General features: G+C 42.6%; 1 protein-coding gene across 3 annotated transcripts; it reads left to right on the plus strand.

Moving 5' to 3' along the window:
- Positions 1 to 2340: 2340 nt before the first annotated feature.
- On the plus strand, positions 2341 to 26179 carry A1CF (APOBEC1 complementation factor). Of its 3 annotated transcripts, none has more exons than XM_026040656.1 (12): positions 2341 to 2444; positions 7226 to 7369; positions 10072 to 10206; positions 10586 to 10716; positions 11032 to 11270; positions 14145 to 14309; positions 17457 to 17554; positions 18392 to 18662; positions 20028 to 20236; positions 22474 to 22610; positions 23308 to 23441; positions 25796 to 26179. In XM_026040656.1, the coding sequence occupies exons 2-12, from the start codon at positions 7271 to 7273 to the stop codon at positions 25945 to 25947; spliced, it is 1770 nt and encodes a 589-aa protein (XP_025896441.1). In that variant the 5' UTR covers positions 2341 to 2444; positions 7226 to 7270; the 3' UTR covers positions 25948 to 26179. The 3 variants fall into 3 exon arrangements, with proteins under 3 accessions (XP_025896441.1, XP_025896442.1, XP_025896443.1); XM_026040657.1 differs by having other exon boundaries at positions 20052 to 20236; XM_026040658.1 differs by having other exon boundaries at positions 20172 to 20236.
- The last annotated feature ends 1543 nt before the right edge of the window (positions 26180 to 27722 follow it).

Here is a 27722-nt window from a genome sequence, read left to right on the forward strand (position 1 = left end):
ATGACCCTGTCATGAGAGAAATAGAGACAGACAGACAGAAAAATACCTTTCCAGTGCAGCAATTCCAAGTCTGTAAAGAGACTGTTTGCTTTTGGCAGGCATCAGATTTCTCCCACTGTGCTCACAGACAGACCTGTATATACATACTRCATTTCCCAGTCACGTTCATGTACCATCAGGCTCATCGGGAACCTGCTCTCAGSTAACAAATCATAGTGCTCTCTCCAGCAGCTTATTCCACTCTTCCCTGGCACGAGACCTTTTCATGACTTCATTTTATCTACGGTCACATGTGGATGGGTCTTCTTCTCTGTCTCAGGGCAGCAACACTACTGACTCACAAAATTATTTTGGATCTTCTCACTTTTTTCCACGAGTGGATAACACGCACTCTTCTTGGGAGCAATMTCCTTTTATTTTTATGCAATATCCACAACAGGGCACAATCCCTGTCCACCTGCAAACAGCCTCAAACAGCAGCAGCCACTTCGTTATGCACTGAATACAACCACGATGTGCATCTTCACATCCAAGTGTGTAGGCTGAGATAGAATTGCCCAGCTCCCAAATTGAGATATCATTTCAGTTGGCTTTAGTTTGCCCTCATTTCTTTTTTTTTTTTTTTTTTTTTTTTTGATGTATTTTAATATATCAGTCCCATAATATATCAATTATTTATTGACATTAATTTAGTTCGGGGGACAAAAAACAGGTAAATTCAACAGTGCTACATGACATCAGTCATATCGGCACAGCCGTTGGGCTGAGCACAGAATGAGAGGCAGCTTCCATTGAGCAAGGCCTTCTCTTAATCAGCCACTGCACACAAATAACTAAGTTAAGCACACAATGATATAGTACTTTTCCTGTTCTGAAGCATCAGCAACAGCTAACTGTAAGCAATTCATTGAAGATGTCTTGAAACGAGCCGAGACTCTTTTAAACGCAGTGCAGTAACAATGCAGGCAAAGTCTACGCCTTGGGGAATGTCTTCAGGACTGACTAAATCTGGCTCGTTACTCCAGGTTGTAACACGGTTGCAATCTGACAACAAGACAAGAGATAGAGCAGGATGTGCTTGCAGGGACAGATCCTTACATTGGGATATTAAACTTGAAAGCTGTGGTCTAATAACTCCAGTACCCATTTAWTTACCATCAGTAGTAGCATCAGTAGAGGTGGGCAGGGTACGAGGCCTAGATGACCACAGTGGCTGGACAAGTTGCCTCACCTRGAAGCCACTCATAGCGGGAGACTCATGGCTGTCACATTTATTTGAGAACTCCTCCAGGGAAAACAAACTCCCTCAGTGTTGGCTTTGTACGCTACAGTCAAGCGGATTCGATATCTGCTCGGTCGATCTGGAGCACTGTCTGTTCCAGCTCTGTGACACAGCACAGAGCAAAATTGAATCTGCACTAAAAGCGAGGCTGTCGCCTGGCTYCGTGGCTGCTGGGACCAGGCAAAGCAGATGGTGCTCTTACGTGCTGCAGAGTTTTGGTCGATCTCTGCTCTGACAGGTTCGCTTTCAGAGAAGCAGGAGCAAGCAGTGAGGGGCCTTAGTTTCATCTTTGTTCAGGAGTCTGTGGTGTTTGGAGAGTACAACTAATCAATATATATCCTGCGGGAGAGTCTCCGTGCTCCTCCTTGGTTGCTTGATGGTGCTCATCAGAGGTGATCACTTGGCGGGGAAGAGAGAGGAGGGGATTGCTCAGGGAGTCCAAAACTTCCCATTGCAGATCTGTGGAGGAACGACGTTCAATCAAGTCTCCATTTTGCAATGGCCCTTGGCCAAAAAGGGGCATCAGCCACTGGGGGATCTGAGCAGCATGGCCGTGCCTGGGAGGAGCAACTGCAGTCTTTATAAAAAGATCTTGACTTCAACCAAGTCAACACTTAGAGTTTGTGGGTTACGGAGATCGAAGGCAGTGATGAAAGAGATGCATYGTTAGGAGATGGGCCAGAAAGAAGCACTTTTGGCCTTCCTTAGGAAAGCTAAAAATTAATACTGAAGCCAGGCTGTATTCCTTCCCCTAAGACCTCTGCCAGGCACCTATTAACAGAGCAGAACCAACAAAGATTACCCAAAGAGGTGTTGGGCGCTGCAACAAATAACCAGTTTCAGTGGTAGCCTTCAAGCAGCGACCTGATTTAGGTCCTTTGTATTTATTTTCCCTCCCTCCCCCCAAAAAAATCAGCTTGTGTAGGTAGCGTCTGCACTGCGGTGACCCAGCTATCTGGTCAAAGGCCTGCAGGGAGCCAGGAGATAGAGCAGGTTAACGTTTAACTCAAAGGGACTGTAAACCAACCTGGGGCTGCTGAACCTTTGGAGTTTGATATGACGATTAGAGAATAACCTGAGCGACACGTCGCCGGGACTCCAGAATCAAGGAGAAGTTTCACGGGATCTTCCCCCAGTCCCTTTCCCTCCCAAAATTGCTCAGGTACAGTGTCGCCGGGCTGCTTTTCTTGCTTTTCTCTTCACTCATGGGAGGGGGCAAGGGGAGGTGGCATTTACCTTGTGGCAGTTGGGTCTGGATGTGCTTCCTAAAGCGCAAGGCTGCTCTGTGGTGCTTTCCCTCCCCTGAAATCATCTGCAAAAGGCTCCTGGGTTGACACAATGCCACAGGTTGGTTTGACACAACAGAGGCAATCGCTCCGGGCATGTGCACCCCTCTTCAATACCTGTCTCCAGTTTTATGGGGAAACCTGCAAAATGGAGGGAAGAAAAAAGAAARATGAGAAAGAAAAAAGAGAGAGATGCAAGTAGGAGGCAGAGAAACTGTGTTCTCTCCTGGAGCTGCTAAAACGGACCCCGTCCTGTAGCATGTCTTTCTCACTCGTGCAAAGAGCAGCATTCTAGAGAAGGTGTTGGCATATCTCCCAGTGCGCAGGAAGGAGCTGGAAAACCTGGAGAAGTCCCTGTTTAAGAGGAGAAAATATGAATTGTAAGAGGGAAGGGAAGAGAAAAAATAAAAAGAAAAAAAAAAAGAAAGAAAAAGAGAAAAGAAAGAGAAAGAAAGAACGCATCCCAAATCTGAGAAACTTACAGAAAAATGATCTCTTTGATTTATTAAGAGTAAAGGGTGAGTAGAGTTATTCAGTCTTCTTGAAGGTTGTTCTTCACCCAGAGCAGCTGCATCAGCAGAGGGGGGACTATTTCCTTCCTTCAGTGTGTCCAAGCGACTCACCCAAACGGGTGATTGGAGTGATCTACATGGGCTAAACATCACTTTGTTATCTCCTTTGCAGAGATCATAACTGTTTTTTTTCCCCAGACCCTCACAAACAGGCAGATTAGAGCACCAAAGCAGCTGGGGAGCATCAGGGTTAGCCTGGAAAAATGCAGTGAAGAGATTAAACAATATTCCAATTAAATAATATTATTCTTTAAAATGAAAATAATACTTCCCTTTGGGAGAGCACAGTGTTCTYGGTGCTGCATCCATGATCAGCATTGCTTCAAACTCAGTCATAAAAAGAACTAAATTTAGACAATGCACCCATRTAGTTAGCATCTCTAGAGATTCCAGCTTCAACATAAGCTTCTAAATAAAATACTATTTTTTTAAATCATTCAGCTCATTATTAACAGCAAGCAGCCCCAGGAGTAAGCCCCTGAGAACACCTGGATTACAGACCCATCACCACAAACAAGCTATCTGGGTTTTAGATAGGGCTTTAAAAAAAAAAAAAAAAAAAAGCTGCCTTAACTTGCAGCAGTTGTTAGCACTTTCCAGCAGCAGGTACAGATGGGGAGGTTTCCCCCTCTTCCCTTGTCAGTAGGTATCAGTTAATTGATTAATGGCTTGAGGGAACAAAGAAGGAGAAGAGAAAGTAATCATGCTTCACCAGGTCCCGTGGCAGCAGTTTTCCTGTTATTCTTGCAAAAAAAAAAAAAAATAACACAGACACCAGCATGAGGACTGAGTCTATTGAGCAGAGGAAGGATAGGATGAAATCCCTGAGTCTAGGATATTAATCTCCCACCACAGCTTGTGATCTGCACTCTGGAAGGGGCCTCATGTCCTGGTCGATGTGCGGATCTACCACATGCAGGAGTGAGGTGGGAAATAGAAGATGTTTAGAAGATGTTTAGACTTCATCAGGTCACGGAAGGTAGGTTGGACCACCTAGTCCAAGGAGTGGAACCAGGTGGAGAGGAGAGCAGGCAGCTCTCTAGGGGAGGTTGGGCTGCCAGAAAACCCCCAGGCACGCAGGGAATTTCTGTTACTCATTCACCGGTTTACCAAGGCCAGCTGAAATTTGGAGGCGGTGTCGGTGGTGGGAGGGGGGAGAAAGCGGTGTGAGACATTGCTTGTCTCACAATTGTCTAGCCCTTCTTGTCGCAGAAAGGTGACCGTTTATTTGGCTCCCCAGCTAGGTGTCCTCTGATGGCTTCGTATCATTTGATTTGGAACATGAGCAACGTGTTAGGTGGCCTCAGCGCTTGGTAGCCTGCAGCCTGCTGCCTGCAGGCTCAGTTTACAGAAGCAAAGGAGGGCTGAGGTTGGAAGGGATCTCTGGACATCATAGTCCAACCTCCCGCTCAAGCAGGGTCACCTAGAGCACATTGCCCAGGACCATGTCCAGATGTGTTTTGACCAGCTTCAAAGATGGGTTTCATGTTGACTCTGAAAAATACCTTGCACAACCTTGAACGTGCTTGYTCTGTTGTTTCTAGCTGCTCGCTTGAATGTAGCTTCTTCAGAGATGTCTGCAGGCTTTTAGACATTTTGGCCCAAAACAGCTTCAAATCTACAGGACTCTTATAAAAAGAGAGACCAGCACAGGTCATCTGGTCTTATCTTCAGGAGAAGCTGAAGAGTGATATCAATTCTCCCACAAATGCATCCATTTGGGAAAAAAAAATAAATTGTTCCGGATCTACTCCTTGCCCTCACAGATTTGTGCTCTCAGTTCAACACGAATTGCTCTCCTCATCCAAAACATTAGCTGGAAATAACGCGGCTTATAGCATGCCTGCATTCAAGGCACACATGCYGTTCCTCCCCGGAGGAGGCATGTGGCATTTACAGTGCCACATGCAAATATATTCAAAGGAGCTTGCTAAGCCGTCCGCCTCATCAGAAAGCAAGGCATAAAACAGCTTTCTATCTAGGTCACTGCTCAGGACAGGCTGCAACCTGAAAATCTCAGCTGCTATGGAAACCCGTTTGGGCACAAGAATGCCACATGGGTAGACCTGATGGTTGGGGACATGTCTCTGCTTGCGCTCTGTATTGAGCCTGGATCAAAGCACTAGTCCCATGCAAGCCTGCAGAGACCCACATAGTGCAATGCAGTCTCCCAYGTCATCAATTAATTTAGGACACAGCAGAAGTAAACTGGGGTAAACTGCGGTAAAGGGTCAAGTTTTGCCCCTCACCGTTAAGAGATCCAAGATTTCCTCTTTGCTGAGCCCTTCTCCTTGCACCTCTTACATCTCCTTGCTGGCCAAGCTCCATCYCACACAAAGCCACTTGCTTGCAGCCCCAGGGACTTGCTGCAGATGCGTGAATGTGAAGCACCTCTCAGCACACACAGCCTTCAGCCTATTTCTGTCCTTTGTTTATGTGGTTCAGCAGCCAAAATTATGTCTTCCGAGAGGTTTTCTTGATTGGAAAGTTGTCAGAAGTAGCCAAAGGATCCAAAGCCAATTTTGGTTTTAATTGTTGTCTTTGAGCAATCCCTCATCAGTATATTTGGAGCAAATGCAGACAACATGCACTTTTAAGCTTTTTAATTCTTTCCTTTTTAAATTATCCTGGGAAAAATCCAAGTCCAAGGATTTTCCATGTCAGCTTGCTAATCCTGCCCCATATTGCATGGAACCTGAGTGATGAGCCAGACTGCAGGACCTTGGCTTGCCCTGACCAAAGCTCTTTCCAGCCTTCCTCAAGTCAACGGGGCTCCACTGCTGACCTCGGAGCTGCAGAAGAAAACCACACAGCTGGGTCACCAGCAGGATGTGTGCCAAGCAGGGAGCAACCTCTTGGTCTCCTCTGTTGCAAAGCACATGAGATATTGCCTCATGGCTTGACTCCACATTTCCTAGATGTTAAACTAAGCCAGATGAATCTTAATTCAAAGAATATGAAAAGAAAAAAATCAAACTTGCTTCAACATATGTCAGATGCTATGAAAAAAACAAGCCAAAACAGTGATCAGGCTCCAGCAGTGGCAGAAAACATGCATTTTGCAGTGAGAGATGGGAGAAACCTATTGCATGGATCAATTCACCTCTCAGTCCGTGCACATTGATAGCAATTAATATCATCGGAGAACCTGGGAACACAACAAAAGAAGAAATCAGAGAAATGCCACCAACTCAGCAATGAATACTATATGGCGTTATAGGGTTGCCTGAATTTCCCAATATTTTTGTTGCAGCCTCTAGAACCCGGCATGGCAGGGTCTGAGTTCATAGATGAAGTGGGCAGCAGCTCTCAGACTACCGAAAAAGTTTTGCTCTTGGTGGTAATCAACACCAGCCAGTAAGGGTTTCACAAGTCCTCAAGCTCATCTTTTTTCACCTGCAGACCTACTTCTATATGTACTTATGCAAATGCTACTTGCATGCACGAAGAAAAACCTCAGCCTGCAGCAAAAATGGTGTGTGCAGTCCAGTTGAGATTCTAATTTTGCCTTTACATTTTCCTCAAGCCAAAAGCARAAGTTCTCTAATTTAATATGACTTAAAACTACAGCTCTGAATTGAAAGATCTGAACCAAAGGATATGCTGACCCTGACTATAGGTACAGATCTGACGTTTTCCCACTCTTGGTTTTGGAACAAAATTCTTGGTTTTTGGAAACGAAGACCAAAACTCTTCTAAAGTGCCCTTTGTGGCCCATGTCAGATTTGCTACCCAGCAGMAGCTGGATGCCATGGCATAGAGGACTCCATCCTCACGTAGCTGGTGCAGGGTTAAGTATCTTGCGTGCATCTTGCGGACACAAGCACAAATTGGTTGCAATATTCCCCTGTGTCACACTAGAATACTATCCAAAATTGAACTGGAGGCTTAAATGCTATTTATTTTCATGCAGCATGTAAGAGAGGAATAATACTTCTCCACAGTCTGTTTATTTTTATGTTTTTTTTTTTTTAATCTCAGAATTACTGATTTAGGAAAAATGATCCAGTTAACTTTCTCAGGAGGGTGGACTTTCTCCTCCTAGCTGTATTAATTTATTTAATTTATCTTAAATCTAATTGCAGTGAGCACCCCTAATTAACCTGATTTTTTGCTGATAATCACTCACAATGGAATCAAATCACAAATCCGGGGATGGATTGACCGGCACACAGAAAGAAGCCGCCCTCCGTGCATTAATTCAGCGAACGGGATATAATTTGATCCAGGTAGGAACTCAGAGTCACATCCTTTTTATTTTCCTTTCATACAGCGCCTGGTTTCTTCTTAAATCAATACATTGCATCATCTCTAAGTGTGAAGCTTTGCTTCTCACCGATTCTCTTATCTTTCTCTCCACTGTATATATAGCATAAGAATGTTTTATACACGCTGTCTTTTATAAAGCAGAGGGTATTCCTCCAGGAATCCTTTGGTCAATGTCGTTGTGATAAGTAGGAATGAAAATTGAGCACAGCTTAATCTTGGGAAGGGTTGGGATCGCTATGTGTAAGTTGTGACTGTGGCAGTAGAGTAGTGGAGAAAGTTCATTAACCACTTTGGGCTTTATGATAAGCTTAGGTCCAGCACTGGCCGTAAGAAGCTTGATGCATTATCACCAGGTCTGCATTTCATCCTGCAAACACAACCAATCCATGCGAGAKAGGTACATTACCTGCCCAACAGACAGAAGTTTGCTCCTAGGCTGGTCCTCACGGTCTCTGAGGAGAAAGTCTTGTCTGATCAGGGCATATGTAGAAGAGGAAGATCCCTCCAGCCCAGCTAAGCAGGTCTTTCTTAGTTAAGCACAGCCAAAACAAGTTAGTTTTTCAAAATCACTGAGCAACAGTATGACCAGTTCTCGAAGCAGCAGTGATTGAAGTGATTGAAAACAGTGAATTTTAGGAAGGCCTTGAACTTCGCCTTGGTTGGGTTTTTTTGTTTTTTGGTTCTTTTTTTTTTTTTTATGTGGCACTAGAGGGCACAATAGCCCAAAGCAAAAAACTGAGTCTTGGGGCAGGGGAAAAAGAATTTTGAAGCAATCCTTAAACTTACAGAAATCGGCTATTGACTGGGTTTGTAGCCTTTGAGACCCTTTCTGCCATTCTTTACACAGGAGTTGATGTCGTTTCTCTTGGTCTTATGCTGGGAAGAGATAGATAAAGAAGAAGATAAAAAGCTGGACTATTCTTTTTCTTATGTTTTTCAGTGATATCTACAACTGGCAGTAGCTCATTTTCAGTCACAGATTTTCCCACAATTGTCTTTCCCCCACCCTTTTCCCTTTCTTTCCCATTTACCTTTTTCTCTTTTTTCCTCTTCACTTCTATTTTCCATCTCTTCATGCGTTTTATTTTTCCAGCCTACTTATCATCGAACCAAACATCTCCTTGCTTAATGTGTACCRGGGTTGCTTGTCTTGGCAAAGAGAATGATGCTGATCCTCCTTCCGTCCCTAGTCAGATTGTGACAACCAGACTGTGTAGATGCTGTCTTCAGGCCCCATATGAAGCCACTGAAGATAGAAAGAAGGCTTTTATTTTTTGCTGAGTCTTTGCACACACTAGATCCAACATACATTGACAGGATGGAAAAAAAGATGGATTTTCTCTCACTTGGTTTACAAGTGGGATGATAAATCTCCCTAGCTCCTTTCCACCTGTTTAATGTGCAGTCAGCATTTTTTTCAATAACCTGCTACTTCTGCTACCTGACGTGCCAATGAAGATCACAACTGACTGGAACATGTGACACAATGATGACCTTTGGTCTTCATCTATCAGGTGGATCAAAAGACATGGGGGCAATTCCTGGGGCAGCCAGAAAATCATCACACCATCCATGATTCTAACATGCACTGAAAGCATATATAACTGAGGGCCAAATGTAGGCTTAAGAAAATTGAATGTTCTCTTGCTTTAATCTTAGTTTCCTGCAAGGTTTTGCCTGTGCTATAGGCTTAAGTCACTTAGACACTCATCTCAGGTCAGCCTAGCTCTATCACTTTTTCACCTGCACCATCTATCCGTGCTGATCCCCAGGCCTAAGTCCTTACCAGGCTTTGGGCCAGGTATTGCTTCCTCTTTGCCAAGCCCAATTGCTGCTGAAAAAACCATTTACATGTGTGGTGAGACATCTTCTCTCTTTTCCAGCATCACTTGATCACATTGATGTCTCAGGCTCCCTGGCCAGTCTTCTGTCCACATCTCTTTCCTAATTTCTTCCTTTGCAACCTGCATCCTGAATGTTTTCTCTGTATTAGCTCTGTCTGAAATCCTGATGCTTCTCCCTATACAAAGCCTTCCTAATTTCAAGCATGATTCTTCCAGTATCTTTTCTTTGGTCTATACAGAAGGAAGATCTTTGTCAATTACTAGCACGTGAGACATATCATTGATAATCAGTGTTGGATGAAGAATCAGTTTGTACATTTTGCCATGTTACTCATTCTCAAACTCATTCACATTCCACAATGGTTCACTTTCCATAGCCAAGACCACCTCTATTTTTTCAAGGAGATATTTGGCTACCTCCGTCTTGGATATATGAAGTAACAATAAGGTTGCTGAAACAACATCCCTCCCTTCTAATTCACAGAGGCATGTTCCTTAGTGAAACTTTTCTAGTTAGAAATCAACACCTTTTTCAGTGCATTGCCAGTCCTACAGAAAGGGATATTGAGTTTTTTTCAGCATAGATACATCAATGGGGCACGCTGTACACCACACACGGTATCATCTATTTTGAATTTGTAGAACGTTATTCCTTATGGGAAAAGAGAGTGCTTGCYTCGTAGCACCCTGGTAATGGTGTGTGTCTAATATGTCATGTCAAGTTGGACAAAAGCTGGAATTCCCTACCCAGGAGAAGATTTCATCCACATTTAAAATATGCATATTTTAAGCCATCCTTTTATTTTTCTTTGCAATAGGAAAATGGACAAAGAAAATATGGAGGTCCACCACCTGGTTGGGATGGCCCTCCACCAGAAAGRGGATGTGAGATCTTCATTGGTAAACTGCCCCGAGACCTCTTTGAAGATGAACTTATACCACTGTGTGAAAAAGTAAGTCTTTATGGCTGATAGTCATTTTGTAGAGGATACTGATGATCAACCCTAGATTTCCAGGTTGAATTGGAGATGATTTGGCCCAGGCTGGGAAAACAGTCTACTGAAACTACTGAAACCTTAGTTCTTTCCTCAGTTAGCTGGTACAAAGCTACATTTGGTTTGGTGACAGCTCCTCCAGCCCCTTCCCATTATCCACCCAGCAGTCCCCACCTCCCCTACAAGAAACCATCCTCTTGGTTCTGAGCCCTGATGTGGTTTCAGATAAATGCGATCGGACATCCTGGTGTCAAGCAGTCAAGGAAGATCCCAGTCTTGTTTAAATATCTCCCACCTTGTTGACAAACTTTAGAACAATTTTTCATTTTGTTTSCAGATTGGCAAAATTTATGAAATGAGAATGATGATGGATTTTAATGGCAATAATAGGGGCTACGCCTTTGTAACCTTCTCTAATAAACAGGAGGCAAAAAATGCAATAAAGCAACTCAATAATTATGAAATCAGGTAAGCATGGCAAACACTTTCATAACAACTTTAACTTAATATAGTATATTAATCCGTTTTGTTATACACCCCATAATTTCCCATGTTACATAGAGGAAGTTTATTTAGACACTCAAAACTGAAAATAATATCACTCCTTGTCTCTCTGTGCAATCRTTGTGTTATTCCAAACTACTGAGTATGGAACTGTGGCTAGAATCAGGGGCTGTAGGGATGACCTGTATGTCCCAACCAATGCTTACCATTGGAGTAGGAGGGCTTGTGTTTGAACCTGTGCTTTTAGGACAAACAACCAGAAATGTTGTTTGTATGCAGGAATGGGCGTCTCCTTGGGGTCTGTGCCAGCGTGGACAACTGCCGTCTGTTCGTGGGGGGGATACCCAAAACAAAGAAGAGGGAGGAAATCTTGGCAGAAATGAAGAAAGTCACAGATGGTGTGGTGGACGTCATCGTGTACCCTAGTGCGGCCGATAAGACGAAAAACCGGGGCTTTGCCTTTGTGGAATATGAAAGCCATCGGGCAGCGGCTATGGCCAGGAGAAAACTGTTACCAGGTTAGTGAGCAGACCTGGGGTGGTTTGGACAGCTTCACCTTACCGGCCACAAACTTACCGCTTGTGATGTGATGGAAGTTCCAAGAGGAATCACGTTCCTATGGAGGCAACGGTGCTGGGCTTTCTCTCAGTCATTAGCAATACGCTTGAAGGGACACCAATACACCAGCCTGCCTGGTGGACATGTAGATCCTGATTTATGACCATGACCTGATTTATGACCATGCTGATTTATGACCATATCCTGATTTATGACCATGCTCGTTATCCACACACTTTAAGGAGGAGGGATTTATTAAAAATACAGTGAGATGGATCTAGCTCTATATGTTTGTACAATTCTATTCTAGGACTTATATTTTCCTATGGAAATTCTGGGTTATAAATAAAATATAGCCTTTTATACAGCCAATTGGAGAGCATCACTCAGGAAAGCATTTAAGAACATATTCAGTCTCAAGGATGAGCTAAGGACTTTCCTGAAAGTGATATTTTCCATGTAGGAAGAAGACTTCTAAAAAGGAATTGCATTAGGATTTAAATAATATAAAGAATGAGTCTGTGTCACTTAGCACTGGGGGATGGTGCTAAAGGGCCATTACAAAGTGGCAGAAGTTTAATAGGTATTAGATGAAAGAGTCACTGTCAGGCACCTTTGGAGTCATTTCACCATTTTTCTTGTACTTTCTTATGCTCTACTCGTGTACCCCCGAGAACTCAGGTCAACCTTCAGTTTTGAGATTTGCTCGTTATGCATCATCTCACCTAGGTATTTTGACTCTWTCTATCTGGCTGTCCCTGAAAAATGATGAGTCCTTTCAATGTCTTTTACTTATTGCCACAAAAGGGCATGATTTTAATACTTGATATGCATCTGAATAGGTTTAGCCATTGTAGGATATTTTGTTGACTGGTTTTCCTTTTATTCTGCAACTTCTGCATTTTTAATCAGTTTAGCATTTCCCAGCATAACTTGTTCATGACTTGCACAGCAAGAATGAAGGAACAGAGTAGGCACAACTGCAACTCACAATGGTAGCCCTGAGGGTTAACTTAAAACCCTGAGCAATGAGTGAGACAGATGGGAAAGAACATGTAGCCCTGAGCAGATGTGTGCAACATGCTCGAGACTTCCAATTTAGGGGCAACTCGGGACACAGTTTGCTGAATTTGTATGGTTCTTAGACAGGAAGCAGTCCATGCTGCACCTCCAGAGTGCTATCTACAAAGCTCATAAAAATAGCCAGGAAAAAAAATCTATCTACTGATAATGCTGGGCAAAAGCAGAACAGGAGCACATAAAATTCAGGTGTCCAGGTATCTGTAGACGACCAGACTTCAGCTGCTCTTGAAAGGAAGGGTGAGGAAAATCTATCTCCAAGATGAGTCAAAGGGGATAGGGAGAAAAAACAGGAAGACACAGTTACCATTGACATTTGGAGAAAACAGAAGAGGAAAAAAATCACTAGATGGAGATACCTCTGCCCTACCCTCCTTATTACTCTCATTGCTGAGATTTGCCCAGCTTTGAGACAAGTTCGTGGCAATCAGTTTTCATTTCACACATTGAAAATCACTGAAATAATTCCCTAATTGAATAATTGACTATGTAGTCAAGCAAGCCACTGTTGACCCCAGCAGGATAATCTGACCACAATATCACTTTTAACTACTTTTCTTTATTATTTTTGTTCCCTGCTCCTCAACAGCTCAATCCACCATATGCAGAGGCCATATGCTTTTCCTCCAAACTGACACCCGTGATATGCCTCATCACACTTTATTTCCCTTATTCCCTACTTTCCATTGCATCTTTATCCAGGTAGGACTATACAACTCCAAACAGACAAATCTTTACCTCACTTCATCCGGCTGAAACTGCTAGCTCTGTTTCCCATTATTGAGGGAATGATAGGTTTACAGGGATTTTTACAGAAGAACTAGGTTCATTAAAGTATTCCCCTATACAGAGCACTCTAGGGAATGCAAATACCTGTGAATCACGTCATGTTTTCTCTCTTTTCTTTATGGATGCTGCATTTATGCAGGCATCTAAGGTATTAGCTCAAGCAAAATTGAAATCATGGAATCATAGAGTCCTTAAGTTTGGGAGGGACCTTTAGAGATCATCTAGTCCAACCCCTCTGCACACACAGGGTCACCTACAGCATGTGACACAGAGCTGCATCCAAGCAGGTTTTAAAGATCTCCAGACAAGGAGACCCCACAATCTCTTTCTCAACCTGTTCCAGTGCTCTGTCACCCTCGCTGTTAAGAAATTTTTCCTTAAGATCCTGCAAAACTTTTGGTGCTTCAGTTTGTGGACATTTCCTCTAGTTCCATCAGTGTCTATAAATACTTCAAGGGAGGGAGGCGGATAGGGCTGGCCTGAAACGAGGCCGGCCCCCTTCTCCTCGCTGCCTCCCTTGAGGTATTTATAGACACTGATCAGGTCCCCCCTCAGCCTCCTCTTCTCCAGGCTGAACAGGCCCAGCTCTCTCAGCCTTTGCTCCTAGGGCAGATGTTCCAGGCCCTGATCATCCTGGTAGCCCTGCGCTGGACTCTCTCCAGCAGCTCCACATCCCTCTTGTGCTGGGTGGCCCAGAATTGGACACAATACTCCAGATGTGACCTCACCAGGGCTTTGTAGAGGGGGATGATCACCTCTCTCGACCTGCTGGAGACACTCTTAAAATGTGACCATCGGCTTTTGGAAATACATTAACAAAGCTTTCTTTGGGTCCCTTTCGTAGAACTAATCTATTCTGCTGCTCTAGTATCACAGGCTGCCTGTAATCTATACAAAATAGACTTTGAGCAGAGGCAGAAAGAATCCGAGTATGTTTGACACTGATGATGTCATTGCCTTTAAAGGTAGGATCCAGTTATGGGGACACCCAATCGCTGTTGACTGGGCAGAGCCAGAAGTTGAGGTGGATGAGGACACCATGTCATCAGTAAAGATTCTCTACGTGAGGAACCTCATGCTATCAACTACTGAGGAGACCATTGAAAAGGAATTCAACAACATCAAACAAGGTATCTCCAGAAGAAGTACTCCTATAGCATACAGAAATCTTCCTTCATTGGCTAGGTGCCAAATGGAAGAGACAAAAATAACAATTTTCTGCCTAAAAATGTTTCAGTGGAACGTCACAAAAGTTGTGATTAAAGTGATTGCTCCCATCCTACATGCCCATCCCATCATCCCTCTGTATCTGCTTAATTCCCAATTAGCAGTACTACTAACCTTTGATTGATGTCTGGAAGAGTTCCAAAATGCTGCATGAGGAGGCTTCTATCATAAAAAGAATCTGGCCTAGGATTTTGTGCCTTTCTTAAAAAGAGAGAGAGCTTGTGAAACCGCCACTTGATTTGGGCATTTCTTTTCTCCAAATGCCTTCATTTTGTTCCCAATAAGAATTTAATTTCCTTAGAGAGATATTATCAAACATATTCTAAGAAAAATAAAATAAAAAAATAAAATAAAAAAATAAAATGAAAAATAAAATAAAAGTGAGCACCATAAAATGAGCAAGCAAAAGAAACGAAGATACTACCTTTTTGTTTTTTGTTTGTTTGGTGTTTGTTTCTTTTTTCTTTCTTTATACATTTTGCTTTTATCTAATCTATCCATCAACTTCTATCATTTTTTCTACCAAAAAGAAGCTCTCCTGTCAATATGTGAATAACAAACACTTATCATTTAATCCAGAACAAAGTAATATTCTCTTGTGTCATATTACATGCACTTAGTGTGAGATTTTCAGAAAGCAGATAGGTTCGTTAGGGAATAAAAATCCCACTAGCTTTCAAAGGAGTTTTCACTTCTCAGTCACTCAGTCTTTAGAAAATTCAACCAAAAACAACTAAGTAAAAATAATGCATTTTTGCCACAAGAAAAGCCACATCATCTGTTTGGCATTAGTAACGTATGCTTGGCACASTGAAATCATCTTTCATCTCATTTCTATTAGCTTCTTTCAATTAGCTTTTTTTAAAAAACCCTACAGATCTTCATTTTTCTATCACTAACTTTTCATTTCTACTCCATACTTATTTTTTTTTTCCTTTTGCARGAGGCTGCAATGAATAGATCTGTTGGAGAATTCGTTTTAAGTTATTTTTTATCCCTCTAACATTATCACGTGATACTTGTAGCAACCCTCAGTCTGTCAGTGATCACATTTTACCCGTCAGTTAAATACATTGCATCCCACTATATTAATTGCTTCCCCCTTTATTTAATTTTGCTCCTGAACATTGAACTGTTTGCCTTCCCCAGAAATACATTTAAAATCCATATGAAATTTTTGAAATATTTATTTGGTTTGCTCCTAAAAAAAAAAAAAAGAAGAAAAAGAAAGAAAAAAGAAAAAAAGTTTTCTAGCACAACAGTGGAAGATTTCAAAATATGTCATCTTCAACTTCCCCTTTTGCCACTTTATCGTTTTACTTCTGACATAGGCCTTCAATCTCATRCTGGCATTTGCAATCTCTCTCTTTTTATTTGCTTTTTTTTTTCTAGACAGCTTTGTTTATTATGCATTTTTTAGAGCTCTCATATGCTTTGGAGAATGGAACAGCTCTAAAAAACATGCACACTGCAACTTTTGAGAGAATAAATGCAATGTAAGTTACAGTGAGATTACAATCAAAAGTGTCAGCAAAGATCTCAAATGATCCATGTCCTCCCTTGATTATCTACATTGTCCTTTGTGCTGTGTTTTTGCCTCAAGCATCCAGTGATCCAGTGAATTTAGAACCTGTTTTGACAATAGGAAATCATCCACCAAAAAAAAGKATCCAAGTAAGAGTTAAAATCTAGAGGTGCCCATGATGGAATGACTGCCACACTGGATTTCAAATCACCAGTTCCATAAGCACCTTGGTAGAAGCACCATTTTTGCATCGTGTGTCTATCTATAGCACAAAGAAGTGACATCCTTTAAAAGAGGTGCCAAATTTGGCGCTGCTTCTCCCCTCCTCARATGACTTCTGCAGATTCACTTATTGCTTTGGTCAGCAGAAAAAAAAGCTGCCTTGGTTCCCTAGAGGTCTTGGTCTAATGCTCATCCCTGGCCAAGAGAGCATCAGAGATGGGCAAGTCCATGAAAACTGCCTCCTGTAATCTTAGCTAGTACATGCTCTGCTCCAAGAGCAGGAAGGTTGTGCTCTCCACATGTATCTGGGGAGGACAATATCCCTCCCAGCAATGCCACACAAGTAGTTTCTCCATGGAGATGACCTGAGAGAGTATAGTACATTGCTTTATTTTAGTAAGGCACAAATGAGAGGAGAGTGCAGGAATGAGATCTGAGCAAGAATCAATAACACAGGGAGGGACTTCTAAGTCGCAGAGAGTTCATTAAAGCCTTGACTTGTAAACAAGAGATTGGCGCCTAACTCCCATTACTTGAGGCTTAGAATACCTCCCTCCCATCCCACTAGGAAACAAAGTGCTACTTACCATTGCAGGATCATTTTGAAGACATTCAAGTTCAGGTTATAGGCTGGGATAGACTTCATTTTCAACCCTGCAGCTCCTAATGACTCCCTTTTAATGTCAAATATATATTTTTTTCCTTTGGTAGTTGCTTAGGTATGTACTTTTTGTAGCAATAGGATAAGTTGCCTATTCAGCTGTGAAGATGGAGAGAAGCCAATAAAAGAGTAATTATTTAATTTAAGTATAAGATTTAAGTATTAAATCCCGTATTTTTAAGGGATATGTCTGAAGACATTAGAAGTCTCAGTGGTTAGCAATGTGCTTCACAGCCAAGAGGAGTGGGAAAGGTGAAATACTAGAGAAGAAAATTAATGCTGGGGTCCAGAGCTTATCACCACAGAGAACAGAGGCTTACATGGTCATTTTGGAGCCCAACTCTACTTGCTCATATTGCCACCCAGTATCACAGCTCCACRAAGCAGAATAGGAGTTGAAATAGGAAAGCTATAGTAGATGGATGTGAAGAAGAGCCCCTAAATATTTCCAGTCTGACTCAAAATCCTACAACTACTGTATTTCCTTTCCCATGATGTATATATGCATCTAGAGAGGCAAGAGGGCATTTGTCTTCTTGCCCTTTGCTCTCCAAGGCTCACAACACAACACAGTTTGCTGCTTTAGCGCAGGGTTTTGCTGCCTGACTCACCTTCAAACTAATACTCCAATTTTTCCTGTAGGTGCAGTGGAGAGAGTAAAGAAAATTAGAGACTATGCCTTCGTGCACTTCCATAAAAGAGAAGACGCGGTGGAAGCCATGAAAGCCTTGAATGGGAAGGTAAAGCTAGTATAGATCTGACTCACAGGGCCCACATGCAGCAGGCTGCTGAAATAACATTGGGTGGCTTAATACTTATAAAACATCCTGGAGATGATGGCACTATTCTCTGCTTTATATTCCCAAATTCAATTTTCAGCTGGTGTGGTATTTGCAGACTGTTGGGTTTTAGCTTCTGGCTACTGGCTAAATGCTTTGCCCAAGTAGGATAGCGGTTCACCACTCGAAAAGCAACCCCCCAAACCTGAAAGAAGGAGCAGAAAACGTGGGCCTGTGAGTTCCCTTGGCTCACGTGCGCTCATACTTGTGTGGTGTCTGCCAGCAAAAACACTTATGGGAAAGCATGTGAATGGTAAACAGGGATGAACGGGGTCAGCTGAAAGCATCTGCTCCAAATCCAGATGCAGATCTTGTGAGGAGGTTGCTGTATTTAGCGTTCCTTGCATTACATGTAATTCACAGAGCTACAAGGCAAGAGCRTTGCCCAAACAGGTATTTGTCCTGCCCCGATTTTTAGTGCTACTGCTAGATGATATATAATATGATCTAATAGATTTCTAGGCTGCTTTGTAGGGAAGTGAGGTCTTTCCAAAGACCAACTAGGTTAACTAAGCTCTCCTTGGCTGGTTTCAGATCCTGATGCTTTCAACATGTTAAATCTCCACCCAGGGAGTGGATGTAGTTTTTGGCCTTTTTTGAGGATGATTTTCTTCATCTGGTTAGCAAACTACCAAGGGATGCTCTTTCCATTGGTAGGATGATCCTCGTGCATTTTGGGAGCCCTCCTAACATTTGTGCTTCTCTCTTGTCTTCTGTCCTTGTCAAACTGGTGTGAAGGTGCTAGATGGGTCCCCCATCGAAGTGACATTAGCCAAACCTGTCGACAAAGACAGCTACATCAGGTACACCCGAGGCACCGGGGGACGAGGCACCATGCTGCAAGGAGAATACACCTATGCCTTTGGACATGTATACGACCCTGCCACCACTTACCTCGGTGCTCCCGTCTTCTACGCACCCCAAGCCTACGCAGCTATCCCCAACCTTCATTTCTCTGCTGCCAAGGGGCTGGCCAACAGGAGCATTATCCGACCCCCATCCATTCGAGGTAATTTTAGTCTTGGCAGTATCAAAATGAACCTCCTTGGGTTGTAGGTGACTGCTTCCTCACCCCTTATGAGGGCAAAAGTGGGTGAACTAATCTCTCGCGCGCTTTTATCGGTGTGTCCATCCATAATGTTGCAGCAGGTGCTAATGCTTTCTTAAAAGGAGCAGCTGAGGCATGGCACCATCAGCCACCTCTTCTGACAACAGTCCTCTTCAGAGGATGATTGTAATCTTTATTTTCTCGTGTTTTGTTAAGGGTGGGGGTTGTCACGCAAACATTGTCTCCCATCACTAAAAACCAGCAGCTGTCAGTGCTCTACACCCTTCTGGGACTTGTTGCTGGAAGTTACAAGAGCTTGATGGTGCTCCCAAGGTTTCAGCACATGAAAGTTGCTTCCCACCCCTCCAGCCACTACTGTCTCAAGTCAACAGTGAAGCCCACTTGATATCACGCAACTTACTGYTGGTCATTGTTGTCCTCAGCTCTGGATTCATGCAAGAGAGGGACAAAAAAAACCCACAGTATTTAGCATTTTGGCCTTCCTATAAAACTGCAGAGATCTTGCAACTTGCCAAGCATGACATGGAAAAATAACAAAACCCCTGGAGCAAGCTGGGCAGTTGTCTCAAAAATCTTTCCAATCATTCTCTCTCCAGAGTAACTAACGGAATAACAAGCGATGTATTGAAAGTATGGAGTATTTTTACAAGTTACTGGGATCTTTGATCGTGGGTGTCTGCACCCACAGCCAAATTGTATTCTCACACTCAGGTGCCCCACAGTTAAATTTGGGTGGATGTAAATTTGGGGGCTAGCAAAATGCAATCCCTCTCCAAGCTTCCTTCCAAAGCTGATGCCTGCTGTAAAGTCAATTTTTGTCCCCAACCCACGGCCAGGTCCTGCAGCAAACTCCAAATCCTGTCTCACACCCGAACAAAGAGGGCTAATAAAGACCAGGTCAACTGATTTTCACTCCTTCCAAAAGAAAGGAGGACACTGGAGAGCAGAAATTTGCCTCCCTGCCCATCATGGTTTTGCATGCATGAATGAGGTTACCTCAGGTAGCAGATGTGATAATCCACCCCCTACCTTGCTCCATGGTCTCCTTGAGCTCCAAGCTCTTGAAAATTAAAGCGGAAACGTAACATGAACAAAATGACCTTCGTTCCCATAAGCTTTGGGACTCCGATTTCCTCAGRAAACCAAAATTATGCGTGGGAGCATAGTGACCTCAAGGTGGCTGACCTTCCTTGCCCATCTTCTTCCCCTCAAATCAGCGAGTAGGGCTAACTTTTCCATTACAGCGAGAATCAGGGTAATTTTTCCGGTGATTTGATTCGGTTTAATGCCTTCTTACATTCCTAGAAATTTACATGAATGTACCTGTAGGGGCTGCGGGAGTTAGAGGACTAGGAGGTCGCGGCTACCTGGCTTACACGGGCCTGGGGCGCGGATACCAGGTCAAAGGAGAAAAGAGGGGAGAGGATAAACTCTACGACCTCTTGCCAGGAATGGAGCTCACACCGATGAACCACGTCACTTTAAAACCCCAAGGGATCAAGCTTGCTCCTCAGGTACGTTCTTGAAGAATCTACTAAATACTCTGGCCAGACATAGTCTTCTTCTAAGAGGCTTGTAGGAAAAGAGCYGCTGCTTATATTTGGCACTGCTGAGTATATCCATTCATGAATCTTGAGTGATGTGGGAAAATAAAAAAACAATTGCCTCGTTGTATCTTAAAACACCTACCTGCCCAGCCAGAGAACAACCTGTGTCCACTCACCCTCAAAACACAGTTTCCACACATCCTCAAGGATGTGAAGTCAGTCTGTTTAATTAGGACTATTGCTCCTTAAAAGCATCGCGGAGTAAAGAAATTAYTATCCCAAATGGATCTGATAAATAGGGAGCATCACTTAAGTTTTTGCTGAGGAACATGTATGAAACAGAAATAATAGTGGTTTTGCTAGAAAGAAAAGCACTCGTTTTCCTGAACAGAGTCTAGCACGGCAGTGCACAGAGCTTTGCTACCTCTGCTCAATAGTTCCAAAGCAGTACAAATAAAGAAAAACAAAAAAAAAAAGCACAAAATAAATTTTTGAGGATATGGGTCTACTGGCAGTTCAGCCCCCACAGGGTCACCCGAAGTAACGTTAATAGTTAACCTCACCTTGCGGTTAGAATTACGTCTCTTGTCGTTAACACTTAGACTGCCATAGTATGTTTGCAAAAATKGCCAAATGTTCACAAAAATACCCTATTTTTTCCTTCCACCACCCTTGAAAAGTAGAAACTTGTCTTTTTCTTCCCYTGCAAAGCTTCAAAAACCTGAGGGTGAAACAGTACTGGTGCAGCACCTTAGGGCAGGTGATTTTTTTTTTTTTTTTTTTGACATTTTCCCAAACTTTAGATACAATCCATGGGGTTATATAAAATGCACATGGAACCTTTTGCCCTCCCTAAACAGGAGATAGAAGTCCAATGTGCAATGTTCTCAAACAGCCACAGCCTGGTTCACCACATTTTGTGCCCAGCTGCATAACAGGACAACTACGTTAACAGGACAACCTTGTTAACACCCACTAACTCGGTCAGCCTCTCCTGGCCACCAGCCCGAGACCATATCAACAACATCTTTGAAGGACCCCTCCTCATTCAGTCCCCTTTGCCTAGCAAGGATCCTCAGTGCTAATAAATAGATTTGTCTTGTTGAAGATTTTTAAGCTGACATAACATTTTAAAATCAACCTCTTTATAATGCAGTTACAACAGCAGATATAATGAAAAAAAGTAGTAAGGCAATAATATTTAAATAAAGTAGGCTACAAAGAAGAGTCAGAGCCAGTCTGGAGATGGCCTTTGACGGAGGTGTCCTTTGAGGGCTATGATCTGAGCCAACATCTTAGCCACCACACATTGCTTTGGGCTGTTTCAGTTTCAACAGATAATGAAAGGGTTTTTTTTCCATTTCTCTGGCATCTGGATGCTAATTTGCTTGCCCATGCCACTGTTATGTAACTTGCTATAGCACCTGGAGTGAAGAATTTTGGGGAAAACCCAACAACTTCTCAATGACTTCTCCAAGGTCAAGCTTGGTGGAATTATTTGGAAAAATAGCTGCTCCAGCCATCGCTGCTAGGGAGATATGAGAAAGCCGAGCTACATTCAGATTCGTCAGGGACAGCAGCTACCCAGGGAGTTTAAAAAAAAAAAAAAAAGAAAAAAGGAAAGAAAGAAAAAAAAAAAAGAAGATGAAGCAAAAGCATTTCCGGGCAATGTTTTCCCAATTAGCACTGAATAAGCTGTTCTTAGGCAAGAGGGCAGAACAGTTCAGTGTTTCTCTTGCAAACTAGATGACAAAATTGCCTATTGAAGCCCGTATAATTAGTTGGACAGAAACAYGGCCTTTCTTAAAGATTGTTTTGGACTGTTCATAGGCAACCTTCCACCAAGTCAGAGAGGCATCAAAACGCAGATGAATGCAACCACAGCACTTTAACCCCATTAAAAGGTAGTGCACAGAGTCTGTGAGAACTCAAAGCAAATCCTACTGATAACAGAATAAAATAGGCATTGGAGTCACAATTACCTTCAGGCATTAAATGGTATTTTAAGGAATGAGATGTCTAGATGAATCTTACATTTCAAAGTGGTCCTGATTACCAGGACTTCCACTTTTTTTGGCTTAGCTGAAGGTTGGAAGCTGCCTATACACTTCTGAAAACCCTTTGGAGGGAAGGAAGAGTGTGAGAGAGTGACTGTGTGACAATTAACAAATGCAAATCCCCCTTTTTTCCCCCTGCCTTTCCAGATCTTAGAAGAAATCTGCCAGAAAAATAATTGGGGACAGCCTGTTTACCAGCTGCATTCTGCAATTGGCCAAGACCAAAGACAGCTGTTCCTATATAAAATCACGATTCCTGCCCTTGCCAGCCAAAATCCTGCCATGTACGTAAATGTTGGATGTTTCTCTTTGTGGGTTTTAGGATACTTTTTTAAAGGTCATTTCATCTAAGATCTCTCTGAAAATACAGCCACATAAGTGCCTATTTTTAGTTATTAAGGATATTAGAGGGAAGAACAGCCATATGTTAAAGACCACCCACAGCAAGCCCTGCCATGCTCGGCTTTCTCTCACTGATAGTTCAAAAACTCTGCATAAAGCCAGAAACAAGCAGGCAAAGGGGTGATTTTTTTAATTTCAAGCAGGAAGGCAAAACCAATCCTAGTTCTTTTAGGAAAAAAAAATAYGAACACGTATGTTCAAACTGCTAAGATCCATACATTTTCCCAAATACTTCTGATGTAAAACACTATGTAGTTTAACCTGTAGATAAATAAACTACTATGTMGTTTATCAAAAGAGTCAGGCTCCATCAGGCTTTTTTTTTTTTTTTGGACTCAGAAGGCAGTTTGGAGCTTGGCAGCATGGTCCAAAAGAAGGATGTTTTGCCCGAAATGAGAGCCAGAGCTGATAAAACAGACTGGACCGTAATGAGGAGTAGATTCTTGCTCATGCTTCAACACAGTTAAAATTCACATTTCCATTTGGTGTGCAGTGTCTGATGCTGCTGGAAAATACTGAAGGAGAGGAAAAAATAAAAAAAAGGAAAGAAAACAGATTCCTATATTCTTTTATCCACAGACATCCCTTCACACCTCCCAAGCTCAGTGCATATATTGATGAAGCCAAGACATACGCAGCTGAATATACCCTGCAGACACTGGGGATTCCCACGGAAGGGACAGAGGTGCCTCCCACAGCTCCCGCTTTTCCAGGTATGTGAAGGTCTGTACAGCAATAATCTCCTGGAATTTGGGTTTCTCTACGGAATTTCTTCCATATGCCCAGAATTCAGCAGTTAATGGTCACTGCATGGGGTGCGTGCTGCATCTGAGAGTACATCTCCGAATGCCTTTAACTTGGCTGATATAAATTCTGGACACCGTATCTTTATTGTCTATATAATGACAATTTCTCTGTACACTTATGATTTACTTACAGAATAACTCAGATTGGGGGCATTGTTGGGGTCTCAAACCCAACCCCAGCTCAGAGCAGGGCCAACATCACACCTACATCAGGTTGCACAAGGCTGTGTCCCGGTTCGTCTGGACTGTCCCCAAGATTGGAGGTCTGCCACCACTTGACAGCCTGCTCCAGGGACATACCTGCCCTGGACTCGTCTTCAGTTTGTAGAAGCTTCTTGAAGTGGAGGGCCCAAACTGGACATTGGAAKCAGATACGAGCTGTTCATTGCCAAGGGAGGGAATAACTTCCTCTTCCTGGTTTTGCTCCAACCAGAAAAGTCCAGGATGGTACAGACTTTCTTCACCACAAGCTGATCAAGTCATGGTCACCTTGATATCCTCTGCCATCCTCAGGTCTTTTCCTACCGAAACTTTTGACCAGTGACACAACTGTGATATTCAGATTCTGATCCAACCTCTCTCCCATCTGCCTTTCAAGGCTTCTATTTCCAGTTGAGAAATTAATTCCCAAAACAGCTAGTTACCCAAAACAGCTAGGGAAGCTCTGGAAAACTGAAGCCAGAAGCAGAAATCCAGTTTGCAGATGTTACATTCACCTTGCTCTCCAGCAAGATGATTATTCTGATGTAGCAGGAGCAATTTATGCCAAACTGCACATGAGGAATGCGTTAGTCAGTACTACTGAGTTGTTTGGAGCGTTTCAGGGATGTATTAAAAAAAAAAGAGAAAAGAAWTCTATCCAGCTTCCTGCTGCAGAAGTCCGCAAAAACCACAGAAAAATCAATTTGTCTGGGCTTGTGCTAGCTTCCGCGGCATGGAAACCAAACGGAGACGCTATCGAATCCAGCCCCCACTTAGTGCTTCATTATCATCTCTCTTTTTGCTTTCATCTACCCTTATTTATGGGTCTTAGAAGCGCAGCAAATAGATCGGCAGGCAAATAGATCTGCCTGCCACGCGCACCGGTCTTTGGGAGGTGCTAGCTGAGATCCAGCACAMTTCAGACCATACGCAGGTTGCACCTCCTTTCTGCTACAAAAGTGTCAAATATTGCACATTAAATCACCAATTTCTCAATTTCATTTTGAAGAGACGCATCTTAGTTTTGGGACCTGAAGGAGATCTTTGAGCAATTGCAGTCAAGTTATAGCAAATCTCTCCTATTTTTCCTATGGTGACAATGCCAAAAAAAAATAAAAATAAAAAAGGCAATGTGCTGTCTGTGTTGCCCCATATCTCCCTTTTGCCCAGGAAAGGAGCTTGTACCTGATTGATGTTGAGTAGGTCCAGATGCTTGGACACCTAGCTGGTCGGTCAGCAATGTTGGATGCTGGGAGATGTAGTTTGGACCAGCAATGCTGAAGGAGACCTCAGCTACACCTCCCAAATTTGGGCTTCCTCTCAGTTCTTGTGTCTTTCACAACCAAATGTTGTGGTCTAGCCTCTACTCTGCTTTCAGACAAGGCAGCCCCAAACGATGCTTGTTTTCCCAGTGATTCATTTTAAACCAATGAAGCTAACATTTTCCCATGGAAATTTTTGAAGTGTTGAAACCACATTTTCCATTAAAAGCGGATGGGAAAAAACACCATTTTATATTTTCTCCCCCGTGTTGCATAGGAAGCATTTCTATCCCAATGTGGCYGTCCAGAATTGCACCTACTTGAGTTGTACAAGATGTCAGATGTCAGAGGTGTATATTCCCCAGCTGCACAAACATACTGTCTATGAAATCTGCTCAGATTTTGCTCTGTATTGCTTATATTTCCCTGTCCTCCTCATGACACATGTGAGAGAGACCATGCAGAACAGCATTACCACCCTCTTAGTTCAGAGATAAYCCGAAACTGAGGAAAAATGCTCCAGAAAGAATTTTTAATTAACATAGTTAACATATATTCAGTTAGAAAATGCATTAATTTTCCAGTTGCAGCTGTTAATTTTGCTACCTGAAACAGGGAGGAAAAGCATACCTATTGTGAGATATTCCATCAAATTAGGTCATTCCCATCTACCCATGAACAAATCCATCATCCCATGTGTTATTCCTGTTGTCAACAAGTCTTGCTATCAAAACCTGACTCTCAGGTGGCCTTTGGGYATCTTTCCACTGACCTGTATTTCTGCCTTTCTTCCTGTAGGATATACCATTGCTAATGCAGCTGCGACTGTCACGGCCACCCAGCTCAAGCAAGCGATGACAATGGGACAAGATTTAGCCACTTACGCTGCATACGAAGCCTACCCCACCTTCGCAGTAGCTACACGCAGTGATGGCTACGGGGCGTTTTAATATTGTGTTTCATTGATGGCCTCCTTAAATTGAGCATGGGTGGGAAAAAATCCTCATGATTTTTYAGCTGATCTGTCTTCTAAAATGAGATTTTAGTCTGCTTTATTCTTTTAGCTTGTTAGCTTTGTAACAGAACATTAGGGAGAGGAAAAAAATTAAGAGAAAATAAGTAAAAATCAGATATTCATGCTAGAAAGCAGAATAGTATCCCAGAAGATAAGTAGTTCTCAGGTATATATATGTGTATATATATATGTGTATATATATATATGTACCGCTGTGTGTGTGTGTGTTTACAAGCATCAAACCATGCTGAAAACAGAATAGGTCCTATTCAGATCGTGATTTGAGAGCCTGGGAGGGAAGCACTGTTCCTAGCAATCTCCAGCTCTCCGCTCTCTCTGTTGTACACTTTTGAATGGAAATCTTTTTTTTTTTTTTTCCAGGTAGAAAKCAAGCAGAGTTTTCCTTCTCACTTTGGGACATCCCTTTATACCTGTATGTCACCAATCCACCCAGAATGGGGTGTTCTACCCTCCCATGCAATTTTCAGTCAAAAGCAGGAAAATCTTTAGGACTATGAGGGCTGAGGACCAGAAAATCACTATTTATTACAGTCAGTTCTTATTTAATTAATTATTTAATTAGCCCACAAGAACTCACCACCAGGAAAGCTCCCTGAGGGGCATACATCACTAGTAAGTGGTCCTCTTGCTCTGAAGAGCTTTGGATGCTGGTAGCTGGTGTTGGCTGGTGGAGGATTCCTTTGGGATGCTTCAAATGTCCTTTCCTTAACAGCAGGAGGGAATTATCTTTATACACTAGCCATCAGRTTAGCCTCAGTGTAATCAGGCCCTACAGATACAGAAGATATCTAGTGTCTGATGCCTATGGGTTGCTTAAAAAAAAATGAATTGCTTAGTCCAGATTTAAACTACCACCASCCACCCTTTACATTTACTAACCAGGAGATTTCACAGCCTGTAAGATGAATGAGAAGCTAGCTCCCCATTTGTTGCTTCCCCAAAATTATTTTAGGTCTACTTTTCCCTCTGTCAGCAAAACCAAGCATCTTCACCAAGCATGTCACAAGCATGTCACAAGAGCCACTTGCCCTCAGTGGTTAGATGCTATTGCCTGTCAGTTTGAACAGCTCTGGCCCCAGATTTGTTTGCAGGTCTACATGGGGTAATGTGACACTGTGATACTTTTTTTCCCATTTTTTTTCTATTGCAAGTAGAGCTCTATCACATGTACCAAAAGCTTTGCAAAAAAAAAAAAATCTGAAAAAAAAAACCAACAAGACAAAACAAAAAAAGAAGATCAATGAGAAGGTGTTAACCAGTAGCAACCAAGTATTCTCATACCTTACCTAACTTGATTTTTGTAGGAATGGAACAAAACCATATAAGCTGTACAGTTTGTGATACTATTAGATACATATGTTGGAGGTGTTTTGTAGCTTTATAATGACATCTCTCTCTCTCTCTTTCTGCCTAGACCAATACATGGTCCTTAAACCGTATGAGCATGAGAAACTTAAATGGACACTATCAGGGTATTCACCATCAGTTTTAATATCCTCCTTGTCCATTTTGAGTACCTTCCTGTCTACGATCTGCTTGAGCTCTCTTCCATTTCCTGCTGGTGTTACTACAGYGCAGCTGAAACCAGAGGCCTTGTCTACCCTAAGGACAAACCCCATGGTTGCCTCACCTACATGGTGGTGTAGGTTTCTTGCCAGCATCATCCTCCTGTGCTGGGCATTGTAGCTC

The sequence above is a fragment of the Nothoprocta perdicaria genome, unplaced genomic scaffold, assembly GCF_003342845.1.
Source record: "Nothoprocta perdicaria isolate Ctin4 unplaced genomic scaffold, notPer1 scaffold_260, whole genome shotgun sequence".
In the NCBI taxonomy this organism is placed as follows: Eukaryota; Metazoa; Chordata; class Aves; order Tinamiformes; family Tinamidae; genus Nothoprocta; species Nothoprocta perdicaria.